Source organism: Brachypodium distachyon, chromosome 1 (assembly GCF_000005505.3).
Source record: "Brachypodium distachyon strain Bd21 chromosome 1, Brachypodium_distachyon_v3.0, whole genome shotgun sequence".
NCBI classification, from domain to species: domain Eukaryota; kingdom Viridiplantae; phylum Streptophyta; class Magnoliopsida; order Poales; family Poaceae; genus Brachypodium; species Brachypodium distachyon.
The window spans coordinates 40,118,898-40,129,854 of NC_016131.3; the positions used below are offsets into that span (position 1 = coordinate 40,118,898).

Below are 10,957 nucleotides of genomic sequence, written 5' to 3' on the forward strand. Positions count from 1 at the left end.
CGTCTGGATGTTGCAGCCTATTTGCTTCTTTCTCTTGCTTTGCCAGTTTGAGATCGCTGGCTAGTAACTATTGTTCAATTAGCTTTTTTTTTCTGAGTTTTCAACAGACGAACCTCGTAATATCGGCGGTTTCTAATAGAAAAATCGGACGGGACCCCTCTTTTTCAAAAAGAAAAACACTAAAAGGCATTTTTTTTTTGAGGGAACACTAAAAGGCATGTTAATTTGTGGAGGATTAAGAAAAAAAAACACCAAAAGGCATGTTAGTTTGTGAAGGCATGCTAGCGATGACAAGTTCAACCACGTAGACCTCGGGCACGCAACGCCACCGTGCCCCAGCAACCACTGGTCCACTACCAAACCCGAAGCCGGCCTCCGCGCCACGCGTGCTGCTCGCTCACCCAGGCAGGCCACGCACGCCACGACCGCTCTACCACGACACGCCCGCACCGGATTGACCCTGCGCCAAACAAAGGCCGCCGCACGGAGCGAAGGCAGGCGCCATGCCCCCTCAGTTGCGCTTCCCCTCCGCCCTCCCCAACCTATACCCTCACCTCCTCCTCCCCCGCTTCCTCCCCTTCCCCTCCCCTCCCTGCTCCTCTCGCCTTCTCCCCTTCACGCCGCCTCCCAGCCTCAGCATCTCCAGGTCCCGCCGCCACCCGATTCACCGCTTCCTGCCCCGAGGCATGGCCACCGCAGCCGGCGAGGACGCACCGCCCTCCGGGACGAGCGGTTCCGGGGAGGGCGCTGTGCGGCCGCCGCGCCGCACGCTGGAGGAGCTCGCGTGGGACGAGACCTTCGTCCGCGAGCTGCCCGGCGACCCACGGTCCGACAACATCCCCCGCCAGGTTCGCTCTCGCTCCCTGCCAGCTTCCTCTCGGTTTAATTGCACGGTTAGCTTCTGTGGTTTCTAGTATCATGTCTCGCTAAATGTTAATCTGGGAGGATTTCGCAGGTCTTGCACGCTTGTTACACCAAGGTGTCTCCCTCGGCGCCTGTGGACAACCCTAAGCTGGTGGCGTGGTCCGAGTCCGTGGCTGACCTCCTCGATCTGGATCACAAAGAGTGAGTTCCCAATCCCAATTACTTACTACATTAGTTGTCTCACTAGCTTTTTCGACTATGATTTCTGCCGGGAAAATACTCCTGAGAGCATTGTGGCACCCCCCCTCTGTTGAGTGGTAACCAGCTAGATAAAACGTGAAGATGTGCATACGATTTTTCCTTTTACAAATGTGTGCAAGTTGCGGTGAACTCCTGTTGTTACGCTTCATAGCTAACAAGCTATATAGATATTCCACTCATCATGTGCAGAACTGTTGCAAAGAATTAGCATCATAGAATTTTGTTATATGATGCACAGATGAATGAAAATGTAGCATGTAATAATAGTTTAGCCTACAACAACGCTATTCTGTGTAGTAGTTAGATTGTGTATTAATTCCTATCTTCAGTTGGTAAAGGTGACAATTCCAAGCAGTTCTCAAAATTGAGAGTTACAGTAAATTTTTCCAGAATGAGCTTACCTCTAAAGAGCTGTATTTTATTTATTTATGAAGCAAATGGTTGGCTTATTTCTCAGGAGTCAAAAAGCCTTTGTTCAGACATAAACTCACTCCTGTTCCCTGCATTTCTGAAGTTCTGCACTAAGAAATTCACCATCACAAACATGGGTGTTAATGGCTCTAGGGCCTGTACGGGGTGACCCTGGACCCAAGAGGCGGCAGCTCCATGAAGGTAGCCGCACCTCAAGGGCAAGGATGAAATGTATGGGATAATTAGATTTATTTATTCTTGACTTGCCTCATAACGATTACAGGGGAGCCTTTTATAGGGGATACTCGACTTGACATCCAAGAAACTGATCTCCACTTCCCTAACAAACCATATCTATTTGTTCCTTGTTTATTTCTTGCCTAACTAATTTAGAAGATACCACTGGGATATTGTCCCTTATTTGGATACCTAGGGTTGCAAAGGCGTTCTGCAAGGGGCTGCTGCAGGTTGCGCTACCGCCACGGCTGGCTTTAGTTGCTTCTCCCATAGGGGCAGCGACGGTGAAACCTGCTGCAACGGTGAAGGCAATGGTGAAGGAGATGGAAACACCAGCGGCGCTGCAGCTTGTTGGGACGTAGTTGTTGGTGTGGTTGCTTTTCGTTGCTCCACCCTCACAAGGATGTTGGCACAGATTACTTGTAATCTGTCGAGTGTAGCTTCAACCTTGGCCAAAGGAGAGAGCTCCGTGGCATCAGGAGTAGTGGAGATTGACTGCTCTGATAACTAGGTTCATGCTAGTTCATGACATGGAAGATAATGGCTCTAGGGCCTGTCCGGAGTGGCCCAGGACCCAAGAGACGCGGCAGCTCCATGAAGGTAGCCGCACCTCAAGGGCAGGGAGGAAGTGGACGGGATAATTAGATGGATTTACTCTGACTTGCCTCATAACGATTACAGGGCCCCCCTTTGTATAGGGAACAAATCCAAGAAACTAATCTCCAATTTCCTAACAAACCATATCTAAATATTCCTAACTTATCTCTTGCCTAACTAATTTAGAAGATACTACTGGGATATCCTCCCTTACTTGGAAGCTAGGGTTGCGCCCCCTATAGGGATGTACGCCCATGATAAAAAAGGGTTATTGACAAGTTAGTTAACTTAAACAAACCAGATTGTTTTTAACTAGGTGTTGACAGGAGCCCAATTTTTTGTCAGATAATCCAGTTCATTACGTATGCCATACATAAATCTTATTTTCGTTCAACATGGAATACATTTTTCTTTACTTCCATACCACATGAAAAGTGATCTCACGTTGTGCGTTGCTTTGTTTGCTCCGAATGCTCAAACTGGTTATGAAAAAAAAATTGTACTCCCTCCGTCCGAAAATAAGTGACTTGCATTCTTATACAAATTCATGTCACTTGTTTCCGGATGGAGGGAGTAGTTAAATGATTCCATAGAAGAAAAAAAATTTAAATGTGCCTCGACAAAGGATAGAATTAAGTTGAGTGATACATATTTATGGGTTTTACCTTCTGCTGGCTCTCATCCATCTCTTTCTGCGTAGAAATGTGCTCATTGAACTCACTGTCCAATGGTATCCAGTGCTCATTAACATTTTTTGTTTCCTTGCTGATATTGGATGAAGATCACAATGGCCCTCTGTTTGTTTTCAGATTTGAAAGACCTGATTTTCCCCAGTTCTTCTCAGGAGCAACTCCGTTGGTGGGAAGGTGCGTTACACCCATGCCTAATATCTTGCTTTCTGGTTTTGTTCAGAATAAGTAATCAACCTCTAATGATCAACCACCTGCAGTGTGCCCTATGCCCAGTGTTATGGTGGACACCAATTTGGTTCGTGGGCTGGTCAGTTGGGGGATGGACGAGCAGTAACTCTGGGAGAGGTTCTCAATTCTCGAGGTGAGAGATGGGAGTTGCAGCTCAAGGGTGCTGGGAAGACTCCCTACAGCCGTTTTGCAGACGGCCTTGCTGTCCTGCGCAGCAGCATCCGTGAATTCTTATGCAGTGAAGCTATGCATGGTCTAGGCATTCCTACAACTCGTGCTCTTTGTCTAGTTGAAACTGGCAAATCTGTTGTGCGAGATATGTTCTACGAGTATGTCATGATATCTTCAGTTTCTAATCTATTCAGTTTCTAATCTACTTTTACCATTGAGTTCCCCTATTTAAATGACCCATAGGCCATAGCTGCTGCTTGGTGTTACTTCAGTTTTTATTGGTAGCTACATAATCCATGTGAACATCAACAAATATAGGGCTCCTTTGATTCAAAGGATTTTCATAGGAATTTTGGAGGATTTGAATCCTTAGGATTTTTTTCCCATATGGGTTGTTTGATTTGTAGGATTGAACCCCATGGGAAAGTTTCCTAAGGATTCCGTTGCACTACATTTCATAGGATTTTTTCCATCCACTCCAACCTCCTTTTCAAATTCCTTTGTTTTTCCTGTGTTCAATCAAACAAACATTTGTCTAACCACAATCCTGCAGGATTCGAATGGGTATGACATTGCAATCCTATGATTTCCTATTCCTATATTTTTCCTATCCTGTGAATCAAAGAGGCCCATATAGTTTTATAAGGGTATGTTTCATTCTTGCCCAAATTTGCCTTACCAAAATTGCAGAACCTATGCTTATTTGGTATTTGCTTGGTTGGTTACTTGATTGCCAAAATTTTGGTTGCCTGTGGAATCTAGTCCACAACCTCACATTACCCTCACAATTCTCACCAAACTTTTGGCCAACCAAGGGCCAAGGAAACATTAACCAATTTTTTGGCTGGCCAATGGTTAGCACAAATTGGTAGGGCATTAATTGGCACAAACCAAGCATACCCTAACTCCCATTTTCCTTCTGTTTGCCTATTTATAGTTTCCTTAACCAATAATTACTTCATCTAGTCATCCTGATTTATGATCATCCATTGGAGGTCTCAGGGTTACTCTAACAAACTACAGCCTCTGGGACCTTGGACAAGTTACTTGATTGTTCTGCAAATGTAGCCAAGCATCCTGTACCTACTTTCATCAGTGTTTACTGTGCTGTAGAAAATAATTGGCTGTTATTCCTCCAGTATTTATTATCCAAATATAGAAAACTAGAACATCGTGCCATGATCTTTCTTTTGACGGGTTTCAGTATGTACACTTTATGGACATCCCTTCTGTTGTTAAATGATTTGTATTTTAATATGACAGTGGGAATTCAAAAGAGGAGCCTGGTGCAATTGTTTGTCGTGTAGCACCGTCGTTTTTACGTTTTGGTTCATACCAAATACATGCTACAAGGGGCAAAGAGGACCTTGAAATTGTTCGTCATTTGGTAGATTACACAATACGTCATCACTACCCACATCTTGAAAGTATTAAAAAGAGTGAAGGTTTATCTTTCGAGGCAGCTATAGGAGATTCTCCAGCAATAGATCTTACGTCCAACAAATATGCAGGTAAATTTCTTGAATGTCAGCTTCTTTGAATATCCTTATTGATCTAGTTAATAACGATCTTCCCCCTTTGCAATTCCTGATAACAGCCTGGGCAGTTGAGGTTGCAGAGCGCACTGCTTACTTAATTGCCAGGTGGCAAGGTGTTGGTTTCACTCATGGTGTACTCAACACTGATAATATGAGTGTGCTGGGCCTAACTATTGATTATGGACCCTTTGGTTTCTTGGATGCTTTTGATCCTAGCTTTACTCCGAATACCACTGATCTCCCTGGGAAGAGATACTGTTTCGCAAATCAACCTGATGTTGGCTTGTGGAATATTGCTCAGTTCACTGGGCCCCTGTCATCTGCTGGACTTATCAACAAAGATGAGGCAAATTATGTAATGGAGAGGTGAATTTGTTCTTCCAATCTATACAGGTTATGTGTGATACTAAACCCTTTATGATGGCATTCTGATACTTCTATATTGTAGGTATGGGACAAAATTCATGGATGAATACCAATCTATAATGACAAGGAAACTTGGTCTATCTAAATATAATAAGCAGCTTATTAGCAAGCTGCTTAACAACTTGGCTGTTGATAAGGTTGACTACACAAATTTTTTCCGTCTTCTTTCGAATGTCAAAGCAGATCCTGACATTCCAGAGAATGAGCTACTTGTTCCAATAAAGGCTGCACTCCTAGATATTGGAAAAGAAAGAAAGGAAGCATGGATTAGCTGGGTACAGACATATATTGAGGAGGTATGATATCTTCTGCTAATTGTTATCTTTCTCTATTGTATTTTATAAGTGACTGTCTAGAGTGACTTGATGATACATCGACCATAATATCATCATCCTTTAATCTTCTGGTGCCTAGCTGCTTGTTTCTCAGCCCCTGCCATTTGTGATGTTGGAATACTTTTTCAAAAATACAAGCTAGAGTACTTTTTGTAAGCGAAAGCAACATTATAAGGCATTGTGTTCTCTGGGTACAGGTGCAAAAAGGTGAGGATACCGTCCAACCCTTCTTAGTTCAAGCAAATGGATTAAAATTTTAAAATCACATCAGTTTTGTGTAAAACTAGTTCATTTGTTTGAGCTAAGGAGGGTTGGAGGCGCAGGGTCATCTTTTTGCACCTCTTATCTCCAGGATTTATATCAGCATCTGCGCATTTTGTGGTACCATATGAAAACTGCATTTGATGCTATGTACTGAAATCTCGTCATTTTGGTCTTGTATCATATGTCATCGAAGTTGTCACCTGCATGGCCGCAGCTCAAAGAAGATTTTATTATTAGCTGCCTCCTGTTCCTGTTGCCACACAGTTGCCAGCAATCCCACTATTCAATAATTTTGTGCCATTATTTTGTTTCCACCTCTAGCCATGTTTTATTATTAGTTTTAAAATATCTGTCGAATTATTCATTAAAGTACCAACATACTGTTTAGAGAGGAGTATCTGTTATCTGAACATACTCAATTTAATGATGTGTCTGCTTTGTGAAGCTGGTGGCTAGTGGCATCTCTGATGAAGAAAGGAAAACTTCAATGAATCAAGTCAATCCGAAGTATGTTCTTCGGAACTATCTCTGCCAGACTGCGATTGATGCGGCCGATCTAGGTGATTATGAGGAAGTTCGTCGCCTATTGAAAGTTATGGAACGTCCATATGATGAGCAGCCAGGAATGGAAAAATATGCCAGGTTGCCGCCAGCCTGGGCATATAGGCCTGGAGTGTGTATGCTGTCTTGCTCTTCATAAACCCAACACCCAGCTATGGAAATACAGTGTTGTATAATTTTTGGCTGTATATGAGGTTCACCTGTAAGCTGTAGTGTTTGAAGCACCACATGTTTTACTGATGTGGGGCAATCTCAGAACTTTAGTTGTGATGTTACTTTACAGAGTTATATGCGCATTTAGGAAATGGAGCAATCGGCCGCCCCTTATTCGTAATTTTTTAAATATCAGGCATATGCTGTCGAGATACTTTAAACTGACGAGATAGTACCCTGTCGATCTTGTTCTATCCAGCAAGACGAAGGTGATAGGTCCAAATCGTTCAATAGTGTGTAATTGCGCTGCAATAGGCACAACAGACCGTCTTGTAAATAGATTCATTTACACGGGACGGTCCTCATGATTTCCACCTCCCGGAACCGAGCCGCAAGCAGCATCCGCCAGGGGTCATTCTGGTTGATCGGGTGAGAATGAAAAGTGGGAAAGCTAAAAAAGCTTAAAAAAATGTACTACCTTCGTTCCATAAAGATTGGCGTCGCTTTTGAACCGTACGATTTAGGAGATTGGCGTGGCTTTTGAATTAGGAGATTGGCGTCGCTTTTGAACAGTACGATTTAGGAGATTGGCGTGGCTTTTGAATTAGTATGATTTAGGATGGAGTTTGAGAGAAAAGGTGTCGTAGTTGATTCGGTAAAAGTGTAGAACTTACTAACCCACACAAAGGAAGTCCTAGCCCGGCTAGGAAATGGTCGAGCAGGGCTGAGCCCAGATGCGACGACCCCGAGGTAAGGTGACCAAATGGATATAACCTAGTTTTAGACGCCTTTGCGAAGTGACCGTGTTGGCACCAGACATTGGCCACTCGCCACCATATAATAGCAGTCGCCACCATATAATAGCAGGGAATGATGCGAGGGTGGCTCCACTTCACGAAATAGGATCTGCACGAGCACGAAAATTAGCGCCACCTAAGAAATACGGTGATGGACACCGACTCCAACCAACGAGGCTCTTGGATACCTAGCTGTGAACAGCGATAGTGCAATCTGCAACAAGTATTTGACCAACCACAAAGTTTCCAATCCACACAACCGTACACACGAAGAGGATGCCGTCGAACGACCGCTTCTGCAATCTCACAAGGTCAGTTGGAGCAAAGGGATAGAGAACTCTCAAACATGATTTGAGTTGCTCATAACTAACCTATTCTACAATTTACCAAAGAGTTTGTGGCTGAGATGGGTTAAGGGGTATTTATAATATGAACAACGCTCCTACTTTAGGTGTGAAATCAGTCCAAAATGGGAGCTCAAATGGGTGGCAATCAGGTTGGAGTGCGGCCAAAGACATGGAATCACACGCAACAATTAATGTCCTTGACAGGTTGCATTGTAACTCTCATATCTTTTGATCAAATGACGTGCCGTTTGATTTCCTGAAAGTAGACTTCATATGTTGTCCACTTGACCCACCAAATGTGCTTGACACATCCATAATCACTGTGGCATGGTGCAATAAGGTCAGAAATGATTTTTGGTGCTTGCATCGTTTTGATGATTTTTCTTTTTGACCCGAAAAATAGCAGGAGAGGCTCCTACCGTGCTTAATTAAATAAAAAAAAATATAGTTACAAAGTTACGTGGGCTATAAAGATCATCCCAACAGGGGCTGAAAAGAAGAATTTCTGACTTCACCTGAGCACAAGTAGCACACTAGATTTAGATTAGCATAAATTCTCATTGATGTTATTATTACGATCAGCAAGGAGCGAATTCGTCTCTTGTTGTATTTTCTTAACATGGCTCCTTGTCATAGGTCTTCTTTGTAGATGTTTCAACCTTTAGTCGTGATTCTTCGTGAGGAGAACATGATAGAACGAGATGAACCAAGAATGTCCTCAAAAGTCCAAAGGTTAAAAGGAGACTGCGGGGGCAAACATGGAAGGATGGTGAAACACCAAGCAGTATCTCTGGTCTTTACTTACCTATAGGGTATTGTAGTGGGAACGATAACCAAGGAGGTGCTTGCCGGTTTGCCCGCTTTGCTCGGAAGGACGTTTCAACAAGCCGGGACAAAAAGATTTGCGGGTATATATGCTAGTCGCGAGCTTAACTCGGGCTGACCATTAGGCTACCTGAAGAGACATACCTTGCGCGACATGAAGTACTACGAGGATGCATCGAAATAACCGTCATCCCGTGCATATAAATGCTGGGCAGGCCGCAGGGGTCCGCAAGAAGAGGAGAGTAATCAAGCTATTCCAAAGCCTACAATTTACAGCAAATCCAAACCCGGCAAGTCCAGCTACCTCATATTGTGAACACATTTGTGCTCCGAGTTCCTGATAATATAAAAAAGGTAGAAGAGGGCTATTATCCAATCTAAGTGGGCCTGAAACCTGGGTAAATCATGTTGCATCTACTCGGCACCTGAGGTTTCTCACACATTCAGACAAATTATGTATGAGGACCGTACCGTAACAAGAAAGCAATATTTCATTCGTCGAAGGCTCTGCCCGCCCCCCCACCCCCCAAGACCAAAGTTCATAATTTTGCCCACTACCTCCGTCCCTGCTAGTTGACATCTGGACCGTATTTAAGGTTTTTGTTGATTTTATCGTTGCCATGTAAGATTCATGTTCCGGTATATAAGAGGTTTATCATACAATTCCGAAGACTTAAAATGTGAACTAGTATGCTGTCCTGTAACTCACAATGCAGAGACGTTACTGAAAGCAGAGAATGACCGAGGCAACTTTCACCTCGATCACCAATCATCACGCAAGTCTAACTACAGACCAATTTAGTTTTGATACAGATTATATTGATGCATTCAAAACAGTAGCCGCTACTTAAGCTTTACACATTACAAAGGCTGCCGGCCGGAGATCGAGCCGACGTTGTTGTACAGTTTCCCTGCACACGCACGGAGGCGTACGTGCAGGCAGGATAATGAACCAATCACTTGATCAGCTTCTCCCTCTCATCTCTCTCTGAACTTAGCTCAAGGGCCATAGATGTTCCTAGGAACGACGATGTCGCCGATGTTGTTGTGCCACGGGTCCGCCAGGTGCGCGCCCAGGTTCTCCAGCGGGCCGGTGCCGGGGTACGCCGACTGCTGCACGCAGAAGCCCACGAACGCCAGCATCGCCAGCCGCCCTGCATCATCATCAGAGACAAGATCATACTACATCAGCACCGAACGCTACACGCACTGCAGATGGTTAAGATTCAGGGGATGGCACGTACCGTTCTTGATCTCCTTGAGCTTGAGCTCCTCGAACTTGGCCGGGTCCTTGGAGAATCCCAGCGGGTCGAAGGCGCCGCCGGGGTACTTCTTCTTCTCCGGGTCCTTCTCCATGGTGCGCTGCTGCTCCGCGAAGGCGATGGCCAGGAACTCGATGGCCAGGATGGTCGGCAGGTTGCCCCACGGCACGGGCACGCCGAAGTAGGTCGCCTGCCCGTCGGGGAGCGCCGCCCATTCCTGCGCCTTCACCCAGTTCCCCAGCCCCAGCGCCTCCGGCACCAACACCCCTGGCTGCACGCCAACACGCACGGTTTATCACTAGCGAACAGCTTGAAAAGTGATGCAGAGGAGAGCAGAGGAGCACGGTTACGTACCACGCAGAGCATGGCCCAGCGGCAGTGGTAGATCTCGGACTCCTTGAACCGCTCGAAGTTCTCCGGTACGGTGGCGAGGCCGAGGGGGTCGAACCCGAAGTCGCTGAGAGTTAACAAAGGCAAGAGTTAATCACCGGTCAGATATACCCCTCCGTCTCACCGTCTCATGTCAAGTGAATTTCTATTGCATGTATCTGTGTAGATACATTTGGACAAATTTAAGTCACTTAATATGGGACACAGCGAGTACATGTTTTGGATTTAGTATGGCAAATGGATGCTTACCCGGGCGAGGAGCCGTCGAGGTGGGCAGGGCGGGGCTGGCCGGGGAACCACTCGGCGGACATGGTGACCCGGCCGGAGGTGGTGGCGAAGGCGCAGAACGGCAGGCCCGAGCGGCCGGACCGGGACGAAGGCGCCAGCAGGCTGGGCACGCCCACGGCGCTGCAGCTCCTCAGCCCGCTCGACGACGCCATCGACATTGCTGCTAGCTCGATGCTACCCAGTTAGTTTCAGTTCTTGCTGCGCTCTCCGGCAACAACAACAAGAAGAGGGGAGGATCAGGCGTCCGTGCGGTTTGAGAGGACACCGGAATCTGAGGCTGCTAATAAGAGCACGAGAGGCCGGAGGACGA

At 45.7% G+C, this 10,957-nt stretch overlaps 2 protein-coding genes across 2 annotated transcripts; one reads left to right on the plus strand and one right to left on the minus strand.

The window, feature by feature from the left end:
* Positions 1 to 445: 445 nt before the first annotated feature.
* Positions 446 to 6,919, plus strand: LOC100838071 (UPF0061 protein azo1574). Its single transcript, XM_003563851.2, has 8 exons — positions 446 to 848; positions 956 to 1,065; positions 3,180 to 3,236; positions 3,320 to 3,619; positions 4,725 to 4,972; positions 5,059 to 5,365; positions 5,448 to 5,721; positions 6,470 to 6,919. The coding sequence occupies exons 1-8, from the start codon at positions 504 to 506 to the stop codon at positions 6,722 to 6,724; spliced, it is 1,896 nt and encodes a 631-aa protein (XP_003563899.1). The 5' UTR covers positions 446 to 503; the 3' UTR covers positions 6,725 to 6,919.
* Positions 6,920 to 9,494: 2,575 nt separating this feature from the next.
* LOC100838367 (chlorophyll a-b binding protein 1B-21, chloroplastic) lies at positions 9,495 to 10,924 on the minus strand. The gene is made up of 4 exons (XM_003563852.4): positions 10,609 to 10,924; positions 10,324 to 10,426; positions 9,952 to 10,240; positions 9,495 to 9,861 (listed from the first exon to the last, which is right to left on the minus strand). The coding sequence occupies exons 1-4, from the start codon at positions 10,803 to 10,805 to the stop codon at positions 9,707 to 9,709; spliced, it is 744 nt and encodes a 247-aa protein (XP_003563900.1). The 5' UTR covers positions 10,806 to 10,924; the 3' UTR covers positions 9,495 to 9,706.
* Positions 10,925 to 10,957: the final 33 nt, after the last annotated feature.

Coding starts and splice junctions, on each gene's coding strand:
- LOC100838367 (XM_003563852.4), bottom strand. CDS start 10,805: ATGTCGATGGCGTCGTCGAGCGGGCTGAGGAGCTGCAGCGCCGTGGGC. Junction 10,427..10,608: donor CTCGACGGCTCCTCGCCCGG/GTAAGCATCCAT, acceptor GTTAACTCTCAG/CGACTTCGGGTTCGACCCCC. Junction 9,862..9,951: donor GCTCAAGGAGATCAAGAACG/GTACGTGCCATC, acceptor ATGATGATGCAG/GGCGGCTGGCGATGCTGGCG.
- LOC100838071 (XM_003563851.2), top strand. CDS start 504: ATGCCCCCTCAGTTGCGCTTCCCCTCCGCCCTCCCCAACCTATACCCT. Junction 3,237..3,319: donor GCAACTCCGTTGGTGGGAAG/GTGCGTTACACC, acceptor AACCACCTGCAG/TGTGCCCTATGCCCAGTGTT. Junction 5,366..5,447: donor GCAAATTATGTAATGGAGAG/GTGAATTTGTTC, acceptor TCTATATTGTAG/GTATGGGACAAAATTCATGG.